Source organism: Marmota marmota, unplaced genomic scaffold, assembly GCF_001458135.2.
Source record: "Marmota marmota marmota unplaced genomic scaffold, marMar, whole genome shotgun sequence".
Lineage (NCBI taxonomy): Eukaryota > Metazoa > Chordata > Mammalia > Rodentia > Sciuridae > Marmota > Marmota marmota.
This window is the reverse complement of record NW_025999999.1, coordinates 9,946,715-9,966,714: the sequence shown is the minus strand read 5'-3', so window position 1 is coordinate 9,966,714 and position 20,000 is coordinate 9,946,715. Positions and strand designations below refer to the sequence as shown.

Sequence of the window (20,000 nt, the reverse complement as noted above, 5' to 3'; positions counted from 1 at the left end):
ATTTGGGCAGGTCATGCATGTCTACAGATTTGTCAATATCTTCTAGATTTTCCAGTTTATCAGAGTAAATGCAAGTCTTAGCAAATACCAAGAATTGATATAATCCCATGAATTATATAAGATAATAATGAAATAAAACTAGAATTCATTAGCAAGAAAAAATATAGAAATTACATAAACATGTGAAGACTGAATAATACCCTTAAATGAGAAATTGGTCAAAGAAGAAATGAGAGGAGAAATTAAGAAGTACTTAGAAACAAATGAGAACAGAGATACAACATATCAAAATCTCTGAGACAGCATGAAGGCAGTTTTAAGAGGAAAATTTATAGTGTTGAGTGCCTACATTAAAAAAAATAGATCTCAAAAAATCTAATGCCAAACCTCAAAACCTTAGTAAAGGAAGAGCAAACTAATGGCAAAATCAGTAGAAGGTGGGAAATAATTAAGATGAGAGCTTAACTTAATGAAATTCAGAATAAAAAATATATATACAGGGGGATGGAGTTATGGCTCAGTGGTAGAGTGCTTGCCTAGCATGTGTGAGGCACTGGGTTTAATTCCCAGCATCACATAAAAAAACTAAATAAACACAATAAAGGTATAAAGGTATTGTGTCCATCTACAACTAAAAATATTATATATATATATATATATATATATATATATATATATATATATATATATGTATGTGTGTGAATGAAAATTAAAACCATATTAAAATTAAAACCACACACATATATAATCATATATATATAATCAATGCAACAAAGAGTTGGTTCTTTGGACAGATAAAAACGATTGATAAACTCCTAGCCAAATCAATCAAAAGAAAGTTAACAAAATCCCAGATCAACAAAATTTGAGATGAAAAAGGAAATAACACCATAGTCACTTCTGAAATCCAGAGGATCATTAGAAATTATTTTGAAGTAAACTTTTTCTCTTCAATGGAATGGGAAATCATAGGTCTTTAGACCTGAAGTCACATTTTGGTAGTAAATATTCTTTTCTGTGCTTAATTCTTATCTGTCAAAATACCTCTATCAGCTTCAAAATAGTTTCTCACATATCAGATAATTTCCACACATCTCTGAAATTAGTAAAATCATTCTCTTTTACAACTTAAGAGATATAATATTTGTACTGAGTCACAAGTGTTCAGAATATGGCCTATCTTGGTAAATGTTCCCAAAGCTTTAGGAAGTAAGTGTGCTCTGTTGCTGGAGGTGTTCTAGACAAAACGTTTAAGTCAAGCTAGTTCACTACATTGTACAATTCTCTTATATCATTATTGACTTTTCTTTCTATTTGTTATATGTACTAGCAACCAAAAAAATCAGGACCTTTTAAAATTATCACTCAAAAAATCAAATTTGTGAAATGCTTAGGGATAAATCTGGCAAAAGAGGTACAAGATCTATAAAGTGAAAAGAATAAAATATTACTGTGTAATATTTCTTAGTAATAAACTGAAGGAAACCTAAACAAAGAGGAAGATAAACTGTGTTCATAGATCAGATGACTTCATAACTTTAAAATGTCAGTTCCTCTCAAATTGGTCTATATACTTAATGCAATCCAAATAAAAATTTCAGGATGCTTTTGGTGGTAACATAAATTGAAAAATTGATTCCCAAATTCATTTGAAAATGCAAATTACCACAATGGCCAAGAAATCAAGATAATGTGACACTGGTGTCAAGCTAAGCAAATAGATCAATGGAAGAGAATAGAGTCCAGAAATAGTTCTTCAAATATATGGCCAATTGATTTTTTGACAAAAGTATAGAAGTTATTCAATGATGAAAGAATAGTCTTTTCAAGAAATGATGTTGGAACAATTTGCTATCCATATGCAATAATAATAATAAACCTCGATCCATACTTCACATCATATATAAAATGGATAATAGATATAAATATAAACATGAAACTATAGCAGTATCTAGTAAAAAGCAAAAAAGAAAATCTCTATGACAGTAAATTAGTAAAGTATTTTTCAAATCTAACACCAAAAATATGAACCAAAAAATTGACAATTTGTACTTTATGACATTGAAATACTCTCTTAAGAGAATCAGAAGACAAGCTGTGATACTGGAGAAAATATTGTATACTACATATTTGGTAAAAGACTTTTATCTAGAATAAAGAAAGACTCTCAATACTCAATAAGAATACCAGCAACCCAATTTTAAATTGGGCAAAATCTTCACTAAAGGAAGTATATAAATAGCAAATAAACACATGATTCTCAAATAAACACATGATTTTCAAGGTCTTCAGTCAGTGGGAGAATGAAAATTAAAACCACAATGAGATATCACTACTATATTAGAAAGGTTCAAATTATAAAGATTAGCATTCCAAGCATTGGTGAGGATATACAAAAACTGCATCTCTCACACACTCCTGGTAGAAATGAAAAGTGTACAACCACTTTAGAATACAGTTTAAACTTTTGTTAAAAATTCGTAACTACATCTAGCATACAGTCCAGTCATTCCACTACACCAATTTGCCTTAGACAAATAAAAACATAAGCCCATACAAGAACCTGTTCATGAATTTTTCATAGCAACTTTATTTTTAATAGCCAAAACTTAGATTCAACTCAAATATTCTCTCACACGTGACTAGATAAACCAATTGTAGTATATCTGTGCAATTTGATACTACCAAAAAAAAAAAAAAAGAAAAGAAACTATTGATATGCATATGCACGACATAGACGAATCTCAAAATAATTATAAGAAAAAGAAAACACGCAGGAATACAGTGCCTGTATGTAAAATTCTAGAGAATGCAAACTGGCTTCTAGTGCCTGAAATTAAATCCCCAACTGTGAATATGGTGAGGGGATAGAGAAGGGGGAGGAAAGAACCAGGAAGGAGCACAAGGAAATTTTAGGGCGACAGACTTGCTCACATTCTTTAATGCAATGATGACCTCACGTAAGCATTCGTGTCAAGACTTTATCAAATTTGTATACTATAACTTGTGCAGTCTCGGGATGCTAATTAGATTTCAATAAAATTGTTTATAAGAATCTGAAGTCAACTCATAAAGTGACCCTTGTTTTATTTTAATCAATATTTATAAGACTCAAACTGTGTAGCTCCAAGAGAATACCTTTATTCTTTGATACAGTAATTAGAGCAAACATTTTTTAAGCTAGGTCAGACCTACTCCCCAATGCACACAGATAATCTATCCTTCTATTTGGTGGCACTTATCCCAATTGCCATCATTGGCTCACATGATGGGGCTTTCTCTTTGCACTAATGCACTGATGAGTATCAGTATCCATTACTGCACATTATCTCCTGGTATATGGTTAGTGCTTGATACGTTTTTGTTGAATACAATATTCACTTGGTATATAGGTAACAAAGGATAAGGGCTCTTTTTGTTTTGTTTTGGTGCTGGGTATCAAACCCAATGCCTCTGCATGCTAAGCACACACTCTGTCACTGAGCCTCACCTCTAGCCAAGGGCAAGTTTTTGACACTCTCAATGCTATGTACCAAAAAGTAGGAGATGGGTTTTGCTTTCTATTTTTCTTTCTTCTTTATTCCGTGTATTTTACTAATATTCACTCAGAGGAAAAAAAAATCTTTTGAGTATTTAATGTAAATATTTGTTAGGATTTGTTAGACTCTGATAATGAGAAGTGAGTTACTTGGGGGGAAATGTGGCATGATTTTCAGTTATTTTGAGTGATTACACTGGAACATCTGTAAAAAGAATTAAATGAATGATATCAGCTTTTTACCTGCTGATTAACCTCACATTTTCAGCATCATGAAAGGGAAAGTGACTGTCTGAACCTTAGGGCATGTAGATCAGAGTAATGATCTACTGGTAAAACCTGGATGCTTCCTTCAGGGACTGGATTCTTGGAGCCATAATGCCCAGGAGACCATCCAGGCTAAGATCGATGAGAGAAAGAGTGGACTTCTCAGCCACCTTTCAGCATCTTAATTATGAAAACATTCAAGCCCAATATTAGCACAACAGTGTTGAAGAAAGAAAAGTTAATATATCTTTTTTTTTCCCCTCACTCACTCCCCAGCCACCTATTACAAAGCTTCTAGATTACAACCCTGGTATCTCTAGCAACTACTTCAAATTAAAAAGTCTTCATTTTAAAAAGCCTTGTTTCAATAACTTACTTAGACAGCCACTGCTGGCTGCTGCCTCCGGCACTTGGAGCAGCCAAGGGTGGCGTGGGGCAAAATGTCAGGAAAGCAGCTAACGGAAAAGCAGCCACAAAAAAGGATTATCCCCTCTCTAGTACACCCTGGCAACAGGCCTACCAGGGCTTGCCCTCAACCACTCAGTGCATGTGGGAAATAAGCAACTCTTCTGTCGGTAAAGAAATGGGCCATGGGCAGAGCCCCGGGCCATAGGCAATCAGACTGTGCGATCAATGGTATCCTTCTGGGTTTTGTCACAGTCAGGGTTAGTAGTTGCCTCCCCTCCTCTGGGACTTCTGGGCAATCGAGAAATCTGATTCTATTTTCAAATCACTCTAAGGTTTCTCCCTTTGCTTTTCAACCCGACAATTATTACCTTTATCTCTTGCCCAGGGACAATTTAAGATCTTATATGCCCTAAACAGAGAAAAATCTCGTTGCCTCTAATGTACTTAAAAAATAATAATAATAAAAGGTAAAACTACAAAACAAAAATTTTCTGAGTATGCTAAAAAGGAAAATAGCTTCTTTCTAGATTTTCTTTTTTAAATATAAGAAGTGTAGTTAAGGTTCCATAGAGTTTGCCTAGGTAAATTTTTCTCTAGAAAGTCTTATTTGCTTTGAGTTATGAAAGGCAAATAGGGCTAGCCAGATGAAGAGGGGGAAAGGACTGCCTAAGGGAAGCATTTACGCCAGGGCGTTTCAGTGGCAAACAGGAAGACACAGTCCTTCTCCTATGAGTGAAATGAGTACTTGAGAAGAGGAGGTAGAAAGTTAGGATCCAAGCTACAACCGTCTATGTGCTGAGCTGTAGGTTTTCACTTCATCCTGCAAGTTAAGGGGAAGCCAATGATGCCAAAGACTGAGCCAATGATTAAGAAGACCTGGAACACAATCAAGTCAATCGAACTTTTTCCTGTAACTTCTGGCACATCTGAGATCTTACTGACATTTTCAAATGCAAAGGAACGACAAAAATAAAACACAAAAAATCAAAACAAATCTAGTTTCTAAAATCAAAGAGTCAGGCAAAAATTAGTTGCTGTCTGAGTCTTCTTTTAGGTTCTTTCTATTCCCTCAAAGTCCTTTCCAGTGGCCTCCGTGGTTTGGGTGGCATCTTTTCTCTTGTGCCACCCTGTCCCCTGATTTCAGAGTTATCCCACACAAGAGCGAGGGAGCTGGGGTATTTACACACCAAATTCTGTTAGACATTTGTTAAGGGCTGTTCCCAGATGTTAATTCCCTGGCACATCTAAAGCTTGCTGTACAGAGGGGTGGAGAAGCTTCAAGAGGCTTTGGGGAAAGAAGTGCAAATATTGGCAATCAGAAGTCCCTGGGAGCACACAAGAGTGAAAATACCAAATGGATATAAGCAGAGCATTAATATTGTCTGCTAAAATTGGATTTCTGATGGAAGTCAGTGATATGGCTGAGTTTTACATCTTTGTTGATGTAGGGCCAAAAAAAGCCATAAATATGAGGCAACAGCTGACATCTGGATAAACATCAATGGAACACCACCCCATATCTTATGCCCGCAGAACTGCCACTATTACTACCCATCCCATAGCCTCTTTGATGGAAACACTGGCCTTGAACTCCCTGCTATCTGGTCCCAGTGTAGGATTTCTGTGATTCCTCCTGCAGCATTTCCCTAGGCGGGAGCCAGTTTCCTCCCTCTCTCCCACTTTTAACACATTTTCCTTAGACAGAACAACAATCTGCACTTCTACACATCTCTATTGCTCTTTTGAGTAGATGAAAATATATTGGATGGAGTTTCTCTCCACCTACTACCTCCTCCCTTGATTAAAAAAGAATCACAAAAAGATAAATCCCCAACTGTTATTTTCTCCTTTTATTCCACTCCTATTCCTTTTCGAGGTCCTCCCCCTCCCTTCCCAGCCACAAATCAAACAATTCTGGACATCCCACGTCAAAATTCACCAGAACAATGTGCATGCGGGTACTGTTAAATAAGGAGTCAATGTTCTATAATTTAATTTTCTACTCTCACATTAAACCTGCCATTCTTTGCATAATCAGAGTGATAAATGCAGAGTCAGACTTCGTCTTCCTGACATTAATACCCATCAGTACTTCACATGCAAACAATTGTGACTTTCGACTTTATAAAAATTACCAAGAGCACAAACTCTGCTTAATTAAACCATTTAAAAGTTGCTTTTGTTACATTTAATGAATGATATATTATACTGCAATGAAACATGCAGCAATACAAATACTTCACAATGCTTCCAATTAAGACTCACTTCACTTATGCCAATTGACAACACTAGTGTTCCACACTTCATTCAGTTTGTGCATTTTAAATGAACTGGTTAGTGAGAAGGGTGCTTCTTTGCTAATGAGTTTTGTAATCAAGGCATCTATTTTAATTTCAAATTGGCTAGATTGGGGGAAATTGCTAGACTAAATGACTGGTACTAATTAGGATTATAAAAATATTCATCATGCCATGGAATTAACATGGGGGTCTGATTTTCTTACATTTGCATATTGCTTGAGTTTTGAGGGAAAAAAATCTTGACAAATTGTCTTCTCTTTAGCAAATTGAACAAACATTATATCTGTTTTAGTCCTTCTTTTCATTTAAAGCATAATACATATTCATGATTTGTAAATGAAGTTAAATGATTTCAACTTCTATCTTCATTACCATATTAAAGATGTTGTCTCCATAAGCTTCCTTAAAAAACTTCAGATCATAGTATTACCTTTTTAAGTGACAAATGCTTTGGTTTAATCTATATAATAACCCAAAGACTGGAGCAAATTAATGGGAAGAAACACAACTGCCGTGATGTGGATTTTTTTTGTTTTGTTTTGGCCCTAGGAAGAATTAACTAGTCCTATGCCTTGTCATCGGCCAGCCATCTGATAGGTTCTCTCCTCAAGGTTCCATCCAGACAGTGACATCAGTTGAGAAGTGAGCCAAATGAACACTGCGTTCATTGGAAGGTTTGATCAGGGGCCTGGCTGATTTTATTGTGTGGCTATAGCAATGCTTCCCAGGTCTGTGATTCAGTATAAAGGGGCCCATAGAGGTCGGTTCCAAGGCAACTGCAAGGCTGTCTATCTACCAGGGAGAGCGGTGTGGTGGTCACAACACAGCCACACCCAGGAGAGAGAGCAGAGAGCAGGCCAGGCCTCTCACCTGGCTGTGTGTCCTTGAGCAAGTTAGCATCACCTTTTAGAGTCATCTGTTCATCTGTAACTTGGAAATAATATCCACCTTGCTGACACCTAGGAGAATTCAATGTAATAATGTATATGAAAGCACTTCAGCACTCACAAAACAGAAGGTACTTAAGGACATATATCTCATTTCCAAGAAAAACCTATATGCCCAACTCTGCATAATGCAACACAGGGCAGGTGCAGCTATAAGGTACAAGCCTCAACTCACTGGCTGTGTTTACACCCCTTGGCTGCCACAGTATATTCCCGTTACACCTGTCACATCCAATAAGCAAACGCTAATTCAATTTTGGGATACAGCTGGAAAATTCATCTGAAAAACCTCCAAAATAAATCACTTCCTTAACATCTATCTATACTGGGTGCCTTGTAAATAATAAAACGTATATCTATTGCTGAGTTATAAATAATATAGATGGAGGTTATAACCAACAAAAGCATACTCTTTGTTAGGAGGGGAAAAAAACTCCTATGGTTTCATAGTTCTAAAGGGACCATAGTAAAAAACAAAGAGGAGGAAAAGATATACCCCAGACTTGGTATATTCCCACTTCAGGGAAATCTTCCTCTACAACATGCTGCCTCTTGAGATGGGATTTCAATAATGAGTTCAAATTATTTTACCCAAATCAATCCTATTCACACCTAAAATCTTCTGAAGAGCACAGCTTTATAATTAGAACGAATATAAACTATTCATGGTAGATTAGATTGTAGATTTTTTAAAATTAAAAATTATAAATGCAATCTAATGAAATCAAAGAAAATTTGAAAACAAATAGTATGAAAAAATTCACGAATTTAATTCCATCACCCTAATAAATCCAATTAATACTTGAATATTTCCTTACTTTTAAAAAATTCTTTCCTTCCTTCTTTTGTCTTATTTTTTTTATTTGTACACTTGTATTCAAAGAGTACTTCTTACTTACTATTTATTATTTATGCATTTGTACATATCATGGATGTAATATGAAACATGTATATATTTAATAGGTATTAATACACGTCATCGTGACCACTGTTTTAATGGATGCAACAAATGTCATGTTCCATGATTTAAATTCCTTCAATAGTGAGCATTCAGTTAAAAGTCCCTTAGTTGTTCCCATTATAAATGACTGTGATAAGCATCATTATTCCTAGAGCTTCAGGGTATTATTCCACAGGTATAGTCTCAGAAGTGAGTAACTGAACCAATGGATCAAGTTATGAATATGTACATCTTCTGATACACCTTGCCAAGATATTTTCCAGGAAGGAAAACTAATTTGCATGCCCATCAATACTATTTCAGAACATGAGTTTCACCAAAATTTTGCCAAAACTGGTATAAAAAAAGAACACATTTTTAAAAATTAAATCTGTTAAATTAATTTCAAATGGATAATTTTGAAAGTTTTCTTATGAATTTTCTAATTAGCTAAGCTAATCTGCATTTGGCTTAAACAAATTCTCTAATGTTTAATGTTTAATGCTTTTCAGTTGAAACATTTCTTCTTTTCAATTTGCCTTACTTGCTACTTTCTAACCTTTATTCTGAGGAATTGATCTTACCTGTTCCCTTGCCAGATTAGCCAGTCATAAGTCATATGCATGAAATTAAACATGACCCTAATTGATGGTGGCTCCAGTAAGGTCGAGATTTTGACGATGTGAGAAGCAACAGGGAGTTCAGAAAGTTTCTTGCTCAGGTAGCTAGTTTCCTCAGGCTCATGGTAATACATTCACTTTTCTGCACTTACACTACTACTTGCTATAAAAAGCTTAAAACATAACCCAGACTCCAACCAGCTGCTACCCCAACAGAGTGAGAGGTAAAAATGCTTCAGAGAATGGAGGCCAAAAAAAAAAAAAGAAAGAATAAAAATAAAAAGACATGTCCTGTAGATAGAATAGAGCCTAAGGCCAGAAACATTTGCAAAGGAAGGGGCTAGCAAAACAATTCCTGAGTCCAACTAGAAAACCAGAAATCTGGAGTCAGGATTTGGCCAAAGAGGTGGGAGTTAGGGTGGTGGAATGAGCACAAAGAGGCTGCACACACAATTAAACAAAGTCAGGGTGGAAGCAGGTGGGTGACAAGGAGAAACCATGACGCCACACTGCTCTACTTCTGGACCTACCTGTGGCTGTAGCTCCCTGTCCCAAAACTCTGCCATGGCTGAATTTCTATCCTGAGAGCATTAGGAGGCAGAAGGTCTTTGGGGATGACACTTTGTTCGCTCTCTGCTTCCTTGTTACCATGTCCTGAGCCTTCTTCCTCTGTGGTGCCCTTGGGCCATGATGATCTGCCTCACCTTGGCCCCAGAGTTAGAGTCAACTGACCATGGACTAAATCTCTGAAACCAAGAGGCCCTAAATAAACTTTTCCTCTGTTAAGTTGTTATTGTTGGGTCCTTGGGTTTTCAAAGAATGGAAGAGGACCTCAGGAAAATGCAATGTTTTGTTTTGTTTTTGTTTTTGTTTTTGTTTCCAATTAAACGTGCCCTTCCATTCTATCCCTACCCCAAGAATGACAAGTTCCAAACCTATGATCATCCCTAGTTAATCCCCAACAGCTTTGTCTCCAACAGGTAGGGAGAGACAAAGCCTATTTCCGAGAGTAGCTACCAAGAAAGTTATCATCACATACCAATCCAGGAGTATCTGACTACAATTATTAGTCTGACTGTTGAGAATGAGAATATAAATGAAAGGCACAGCTTCACCTGTGTCCAGCATTCCAGAAGGACAATTTTGAATTCTGAGGCCCTTCACAAGACACATACACTCTTGTTCACCAGTGCCTTGCTCAGTATGGTCCAATCAGCAAAGCCTGCGCTGGACCATCCACCTCTCTCTGCTGGGCCCAGCACTGCCAGTCACCATCCTAAAAACCATACATCAGCTTCTTAGCCAGCTTGTCAATCCACCAGCTACTATTGAATTTGGCTAGTGATCAGCAAAAAATCCCAGAGTTCACAAAGAAATGATAAATTATCAAAGTGATGGCTATGCTAATTGCCTTGATTTGATCATGACACAATGTATACACGAATAGAGACATTACACTGTACCAAATAAACATGCGCGATTATGAAAGGTCAATCAAAAATAAATTTGTATTTTAAAATACCCTGAGCTGCATGCACCACCCCCCACAACTCCTATAAAAGAAACCCTTCATTATACATGCTGGTGTTTCAGAAAGTGTGTTTGGCCATTGAAATGATGGGCTGTTCTAGAGCAGTCTAGACCAGAAGGGCCTGCAAACAATGGAACCTGGAATCCCATTGAGTTCCTCACCTCTGACCTCCAAAATCTGCTGTATTAGTAAAAATATCATTTTGTCAAGAAGATAAATGATAACAATTGCTTTGAAATCCCACCTTTCATGCAGAAAAATAGCTATTTTCAACTCTTTATCCTTGGAAGGCCCCTTGTACTAGAATGTATACATCTGTGAAGACAGGAGCGTGTACCCTTTGAAAAAAAAAACTGCACCACATCCCTTATTAAAAGGAGGAGTATTTAAACAATCAGCCTTCTATAGCAATGAAAATAGAAACTATCTTTTCTAGGATTTCTTTGTCTTCAAAACTCATCTCAAAAATCTTTCAAAACAATCTGTTTTTAATAAGATCATTGGGTCCTCCAGATAATCCAAAACATCACAATGTAAGCTGTTTTAGTTATCAATGAGGACAGAGGCTGATGGAAACAATGGAGCAACCCACCTCTTAAATAACTGATAGATGCACAACAGTCTTTAGGGAAAAAAAAGTTAGCTTTGATTCCAAAATTAGGGGAGAAGGGTCGCTTTTCTTATATCATTTCCAATTCGGTCAACCATAGCCTTCCACTGCTTTTTCCTTTTAGAGCGCAAAGATTCTTATAACACATCTCCAAAGATTCCTGTAGCCAAGAAGCCAAGAATAAATGTCTTGTCTTCGCTAAGTAAAGAATTTGATGGGCAGAGCAGGAGCTGGCACAGAAATTAAAAGGAAATGGAAAGCTCATGAAAATGGCCAGAAAGGAAGGAACTAATCAAAGGCCCAAGTCAAACTGGTCAGGAAAGACAGGACTTTGGAAGGTTGGGATGCATCAAGAGTTAGAGGCAAGCCCCTCCTGTGGGGTCAGATGCAAAGCATCTTTGCCCCCCACTCCAATCTCATACCCCCATACCCCTCAACTGGCATCCTAAGACCCGCTTAACTCACAGCCTACCACCCAGCACTTCAATTAACAGACCATTATGGGCATCTCTCAGTTTCTAGCTGCAATTCTGCCTTATCCAGAAGATAGTCCCTTAATTTTCCAGCAGTGTCTTTTCTGAGCGAGATCTACTGGCAAGTCTCCTGCAGCTTTGGGGTAGCAGTTTGAAAAGTAAAGCAATTGGATATTATCCCTTTAAAAATATCATTCAATTAGGTCTTTTGTAATACATACATCATAACGAGATAGCCTTGCCGATTCTAAAGAAATTGCTAGTGCATTTCATCAAAGGCACAATAATGGAAACATCGATTCACTCCTCACCACAAACATCTTCCTTTGATGCTGCAGTTACCTTAATACTAGCACTTTTCATTTTCTCAAGAAGAAAACAGCTGCCTAGATACATGCACATCAGAGAAGGCTCTAGTCTGAAATAACACATTTGTATATCAATCTCAACTACACTTGCATCTTCATTTGCTGCTGCATAACATCACTCTCCTTGACTCTAAACCACTAAATTACTCCCAGAATAAAGAAAAACTCCTCTGCAACCTGGATAGTTGGGGCTAGGTGTTTTATGCCATCTCTGCAAACATTGCCAGGGACTTCGTCTCCCTCCTCACACAATTTATTTAAAAGAAGAATGGGCAGGCACTGGCTAGAAACTTTATGGATCTGAAGAACATTCAGCCACTTTTAGCAAAAGATGTCAACAAGAAAGAGTACCGAAGGAATAATATATTTGGAAATGTGCAGTGTGATTAGGAAAATCCATCAACACCCACGGCCACATTTCCAAATATTTTTACTAAGTGAAAAAGTAGCCATCAAGTCTGAAAGGATTTTGAAGGCATTATATCCACAAGGGTACTTCATGAGCGATGGTCCAGAAGTTCTTGGTGCTGTGGAAATGGAGGAAAAGGATATGCCTGGATATACATGAGGCACTGCATTTGGATTATCAATCACTTGGTATGAGAGTTCTATTGCCCCTAATCTAGCTTGTCCTTAGAAAAAAAAAATATGGTTCTGAGCTAAGAGTTCTGAGCTTCATCTAAATACATTATCATCCAACCATTTAATAGCATCCAAATAATTTACTTTTTTTTTTCAATATAGCTTCAAAATTTCTGGCTCTACTAAGCATCTAAACCCACAGACTATCTGACATTTGGCTAAGTCTTTCATACAATATCCACTTGATGCCATGAAAGAAGTGTATTTGCAATGGCTTTTGCTCTGCAAATGTCATGTGGGTGTCCTTAGGGGATTGCCTTAAGCACCTGATGCCCACCATGAGGCTCTATTAATGAGAGATATAAAGGTTATGTTGAAATTATTGTTTAAAGGTCCTGACATATCACACCCACACAAACACACACACACACACACACAAATTCACAATCACAATCACATATTCAAATACATACTGAAGAATAACTATTTTAGGATTTGAGAGTGCAGAAAGAAGCTATTTCAACCAAGGTGATTCTGTGGATATCTCTATGCAAGACAGTGCTTGTATTTATCTCTTCCCTTTCACTAATTGATTCTGCAACATTATTACATAAAAGCTTGGCATCTGTACGAAGGTTCTGGAGACAGCAGGAAATACAATGAAGAATAATCTAAAGTCCCTGTTCTTGTGCTTCTTACATGCTAGCTTCTCCAGCTACACAACTGAGATTTTGGAACGAACTCCTTTGCCTTACTGCACCTCTGTTGACCATAGTCAAAATCAAACTGTTATAATAACATATCTCCTACACAGAGCTAGTTGAAATAAGGTCAAATTAGTATATTTTAGAGAAAATCATTTTACAACTGTGAAATTATTAAAAAAAGCATTGCCAATATACAAAATATAACAGTCTGCATATTTTGATATTTAAGACTAGAAAGGAAGGTTGTTTGCTGCAGACAAAATCAACTTGATTAGAATGGAGAAATGTCATTGACTCCTCTCCAAAATCTGAATTGAGCCAACAAGTGCTTTTCACAGGGTGAGACCCAGGTGACAAGATGAGAATGAAAACAGTATTTGTTCACCTTTTGATCCAAACTGTAGGCCAGCACCCAGTCCTCTTGCTTGGGATGAAAGAGCAGGCTCTGGATGTAGAAGGTGAGGCGGTACTTTTGATACGTGGCCCCTTCGTCTGAGCTGATCAATATGCTGCTTTCCATTTCAGGATCACTAAGAAGCATGATCTGATGAAAGGACAGAGGACAAAATACAGATAGAATTCATAGGATGGAATAAGTACAAGATTAAATAAATATAAAATACATCTGTATTGGAATATCAAAGCACATAAAGGGGCACCTGAGCCTCTATAGGAAATATGGGTCCTTTTTTATTTCCAGTTTTAGTTTTTCTTTAGTGATGAATTGGGCTGAAATAGGGTAAAAGGCTAAATCTGTTTACGAAGATAGGCTTTATGCTTGCTTTTTTCTTTTTCTTTTTCTTTTTTTGGGTGCTGGGGATAGATAGAACCTAGGGGTGGTTTACCACTGAGCTGCATTACCAGTAGTTTTTATTTTTAATTTTGAAACAGGGTATTGCTAAATTGCTGAAGTTGGCCTCAAATTTATGATCCTCCTGCCTTAGCCTCCTCCATTGCTGGGATTATAGGTAGCACCATTACTCCTGGCTGGGAAGTTTTGGTTTTTGAAGTCTACCACCAAATCTCTGAGCGAATATTATGGTCCTCTGTCCCCTGATCTAGGGATACTCTACCAAAACTCTCAGTCTTTCTGTCTCTGTCTTCATCTTGCTGTTACTTCTTATTATAGTATTATTCTTTAGTCATGGAAAGAACCCCGCTCCTAGGATACAGTTATGTATTCTGTTCTTTCTGAATTGATTTAACTGGTTGTATGACCCCTTTTTATTTTCTAAAGCACATATTCCCAAAGGTTTCTAGGCAAAAACCATTTCCACCTAAGGTTTTCTATCCCCAAACCACGAGGACAGAAGTGGTGTGTTGAAAAGGCTTTGGAATCAGAGCAGGTTCACATCTCAATAGTTCTCTCTTCTCTGTTCTCTATTTGGAAAGTTACTTAAACCACCACTAGGGTCTGAATCTACCCAAGCTGGATTTGAGCCTATGGCATAACATGTTCTAGAATACTGTTGAAATTTCACCCTTCACCTGATGCAACCAGGCATCCACTCATAGTACCTCAATAACAATGGTGCCACCAATGGATGATCAGCTTTCCAGTATTTAACACAACAAACACAGCCTTGCATACAATGAGCTACTCCATCCTTCTTGAAGCCTTCTCTTCTGATTTTTTTTCATAATATCATACTCATATGGTTTTCCTTTTCATCTCTTTTGGATACTCACACTTTCTTTGATTTTCTTTAAATATGACCATTCGTGAACCCTCCATTTGGACCTTCTGTTTTCACTCACCAAATTGTTACTCAGTGACTCCTTTCGATTCTGATTTATGTTTTTTAATCACCATCTTCCTGAAACAACTCAAAATTTAAATCTCCAAATGAACCCATTTGCCTCCAAAGATTCAGACTTGAAATTTCAACTATTGGGATTCTTCCACTTGGATGTTCCACCCAAAACACAAGATGCCCCATAGTGCTGCCTTATCACGGCCCTGTTAGTCCCCAATTGTTCCCCAACTCAGTGAGTGTTTCCATTTACTAATAATATGAAACAAAATGCCCATGATTCATTTTTGAATTTGCTTTCTCCCTCACCTCTGCAAATCCCTTCAACTCTGAAACCTGTGTATTTACCTCCTAATTCACTCCAAAATCAAGTCCCTTCTATCTGTTGTGATTGCCTTAGTCCAAACACAGTCCTCTCTCTACTGGGTTACTACTGTAATACACCTAATCCCTTGTAGCCATGTGGGCCTTGTCCCTCCAATCCACTTTGCACACTTGCCCAGAACAATCATCCTCTAACACAAACCTGATTCAGACATTCTCCCACCTAAAACCATGTTACCACTTATCATCATAACATCACCATGACATCTCCATACTCCAAAACCCTTAAAATCCTGCCCCCTTTTTTATTTTTAGCTTCATCTGCAGCCCATATGCAGCCTGATTCAACAACTTTTGAGTTCTGAATGTTATCAAAGTGACTGAAGGAACAAGTGAGTTTATTTCCTATTGTAGTTCTTCCTGTCTTTAGAGATACTGATGTCAAATTATAAGGATAACTTCTATCACATGTTCTGAACCACAGGGCCTGAAGCAAAAAAAATGAAATAAATAAACAAACAACTCCACACCTTTATAAAATAAAACTATTATCAACAAGATTTTAAAAATGCTACCCAGAGCATATATTAGTACTATAAAGTCAGCTTTAAAACAAATTTAGGCCTGTTAACTGCCAAGATTCATAGTTCTTTCTCTTTTATTCCCTCACAGCTTCCCAGGCAAGCTTACTTTCTTCCTTCAAATATTTGCTTTGGCTTCATTGAAATAAGTCATCATTAGTTATCAGAACATTTTTAAGAAATGGATGCAGTATAATAATTTTATTCATTCATGTGTGAATAACCCAGGGAAAAGCTCTTATGTGAGTTATTTGTAGACAAAGAATAACCTCCTCCTCCCCTGGCACAGTGAAGGGATGAGGGAACCAGAGAAAGCACCCAGCTGCCCTTGAGAAGACCTCAGGGGAGGTATCCGTGGGGCTTGCAGACATTGAAAGCACAAATATACTGGGTAAGAATGAAGCTTTCATAACCAGCCTCGCCTGCTCCACACTATGCACCGACAGGCTACATAACAGGCAATGAAATCGTTTTTCCCCTGGTGCAGAGAAATTAAACTGCTTATTTTATGCAGGTATAAAGAAGCTTCATGGCTATGATTTTAATTAGAAGATAAGACCAACATCATAAATGGACTTTATTTTATATACCATGAGTTACAATATACTGAAGAAGGGTGACCATCAAATATGTATACAATGTGTTCTCTTCCTCTAGCCGTTTCTTTCAGACTTGCATACACCACTTGCATATACCAACCCACTAATCCACACACAAACACCACATGTATATGTGTGCACACATGCATTAACATGAACACAGATGCCTCATGTATGTGTAGGCACACATACAGAAATGAATTAATATATAGTAAGGCATGTTGACATTGTGTGGCCGTTTCATGGAGCTATTGTTTGTGAGAGTAGATTTTTTATTGCAACCTTTCTCTGACATTCTCATTGGAAATCCTTTTATATACTTTGATATCCCTGGCAATGTCTCTACTCAATCCTACTTTCTAAGCAGAAGGAAAAGAAGAGAAACAGACACCTACATATTCTGGGTTTCTAACCTATGCAAGGTACTTTCCCTGATATTTTATACAAACCTCATACAAATCATGTAAAGTATCATTATTTGCATTTTATAGATAAGGAAACTAAGGCTCCGGAGGAAAGCAATTTGCCTAATACTCCTCTGATTGATTCAAAACCTACCTAAATTCCCACTGGCTACACACACACACACACACACACACACACAGTCAGATGCCTTTTTAAAGTACCTCTAAGAAATCCATCCAAGAAAAAATAATAGCTTTAAGAAAGCTCTTTTCTTCCTCTGACTACCTCTGACCAAGAATTTACTTCTGACCAAAAGAATATCAAGAATTAAATGAATAGGAATCAAAGAGGGAACTACAATTTAACTGCTAATGTTAAAAAAGGAGGGTACCATAATATCAATGTAAACATTATAAGAAAATGCTTTGTCACAAGTTAAGCCTCAAAGCAAACTATGTCCTGTATATTAACATACCAAACATATAAAGAAAATCATCTTATGCCTGCCCAAATATTTATTAAGCCAGGATTTTCATTTGAATGCTTACAGGGACAAAGCAGGTAAAATCAAATGAGTGAAGCAGAAAAGACAAAGTAAGAAGTGGGAAAGACTGCACCAAACTGGAGAATACATATTGTTTAAAATATTTAAAATTGTATTGTAGAAACATTCGGCCTCAATGAAATATATCTGTGGATTAGGCATTATGGACTAGGCATGTGACTCTTGGTAAAAAATACAATAGGTTGTTTCTAAAAAACAAGGAAATTTACAAGCTTTATCTTTCAGTTTTAATTGTCAGCATACAGGTGCATAATTTATGGCAATGGCTATTCAGATGTTTGTGAGTTCTGCATTTACATGATCTGACAATCAATAGGGCAGAGATCGCACTGGAGATTTTTGTTTTCTCTTTACTTCATTCTACTTTGATTTTTTTTTTTATCCAGCTTGTCCTTATATAAGATGTGCAATAGGCACAGATGTGTCTGGGAAGGGGAGTATTTCAAATATAGATTAGTGGGTTACCAACAGTGAAGATGCTGGATGCAGGTGTCCTGGGTTCAAATCTTCAGGCAGCTTCTTTATGTGTAAGCAAAAGGAAGTGAGTCAGCATTCCCAAGTCTGTTATCTAAGCTGTAGAAGAAGACAAGCAACTGCACCTCCTCCCTCAGTTTTGTTCAAAGGGGTAAATGAGATAATGATTAGGGGGCTTGTGATAGTGCCAGCTGCATACCTGCTAAGTACAGGTTGACCTTCATCTCTAAATCACCCAGAAAAGCCAAGCAAAGCCAGAAGTGGGGCCAGGCAGGGTGGAGATAAACGGAGGTGATTTGATTCCCTTTGCTCCTGACCTGAGTGGATAAAAACCAAAGGGTAGAGGTAGAGAAACCAGGGAATTGCTTTCCAATAAGTAAAGTTACTGTCCTACATGGTAAGAATGCTCCAGAGATATGGTGAACAGCAGTGAGCACACACTTAACAATACTGGTTTGTATAATTGGAATTTTAAGATCTCATGGGGTATGTGTATGTGTGTGTTCACCATATTTAAAAAAATAAAATAAAATAAAAAGTAAAAGGGTCAGGGAGAAAAATACTACATTTCATATTCATTTACATGCATTTTGCATTCCTGGTAGTATTGTAAGACAAACATACCCTATTAGCAAATATCAGCATTGCCACTGTGAACACCAGTCAGTAGGCAATTGTCAATTTGCTAAATATAGTTTGCTGCTTAGTTGCAGTCATCTGTTCAATGGGAAATTCCAGACCAGGATAGAAGGAGCATGCTGCTGCCTTAGGAGTGAGACTCTCACACAACCAGTCTCTAAGAATGTGGCCAGTCACAGTCAATGAATTATCTCAGATTAGAAATGGATAAGCTTTAGAGTTTACCAACAAATGAATGGCATACTCTCTTTTCTTTTTTTTCATTTTTAGTTATTTATTGTTTGCTTGTTTGCAATGCCTTCTTTGGTGAATCCCTGGTAAAAATAAATAATAACAGCAGTCCTAATTTTAGGGTGTAAAGCACAATGCAAGTTAGGAACCAGGCAGGGATTCTGCTTGGTCAGCTTGCTTTCAAAATCCTTTCAGCTTCTCTACATCTAAGCCAGTCAGAATTAGCATTGGAAGTGTCAATATCCTACCCAGAAATCTTTCCAGAGTACCCCCTCTCCTGGTGTTGGATGAACCTAATGATATCATTGATGAATAAGTTACTTTGTTTCATTACTTATTCTCTCTGTTTCTCCTTGCAATCTATCAACATGAGGGAAAAGTTAAAGGTTTCTCAGTCTCTAGCTCTGTCAGAGATCCCAGAAAGGCAAGGAAATAAACTCTAGCCCAATGAATAGAAAAGGAGAAATGCTATAATTCACCATGTAATTGAGTCCTAATGGTACACCCTTAGCACAGTTAGTGTTCAATAAGAAAAAGCGATAATATCAATATAGATTTTCAAAGAGTATAACAGATGCCAGCATGGCCGGCCCCTAAACCAATGGATATAATTGATATGTTGTTGAATATTGACTTCCACGCAAATGGGGCCTGCTATAGGTAAGGCTTTTAATCTCAATATACTAGTACATTCTCTCTCTCTCTCTCTCTCTCTCTCTCTCTCTCTCTCTCATCCCTCCTTCCCTCCCTCCCTCTTTTCCTCCTTCCCTCTCTCTTTATCATCTCTTTCTTCTTCTATCTTTCTATCCATCTACCATCACCTCTTCTAACAGTGGGCAAGAATAAGTTGTCTCAAGGGCAAGGGGATAATTTACAATGCATGTAAACATTTTAAGTGTCTGGGGAGGAACTTCCTCTGGGCGGGGCCGGGAGAAGGCCGCGTGTGTGGATCGGCGATCTTCCCAGGGGCGTACAGAACATTGGCGGCAGTTTCAAAAAATAAAGTTTGTCCCCTCCCCCCCGCGCCTGCAAGGCAGACGGAACTGTGACCACCCACAGAACAGGCCCAGCGGCCTGCTGAGGGGCAGAGCCGCCCCCCACCCCCCGCGCCTGCAAGGTAGGCGGAACGGTGACCAC

The 20,000-nt window shown here is 37.5% G+C and overlaps 1 protein-coding gene across 1 annotated transcript in view; it reads right to left on the bottom strand.

Annotated features, from left to right (window-relative positions):
• The window catches only part of Sorcs3 (sortilin related VPS10 domain containing receptor 3), a 578,947-nt gene that overhangs the window by 257,242 nt on the left and 301,705 nt on the right, over positions 1–20,000 (bottom strand). Inside the window, exon 4 of the mRNA XM_015494901.2 lies at positions 13,677–13,835. Coding sequence (XP_015350387.1) covers positions 13,677–13,835 — 159 coding nt within the window. The remainder of the gene's footprint in view (positions 1–13,676; positions 13,836–20,000) is intronic.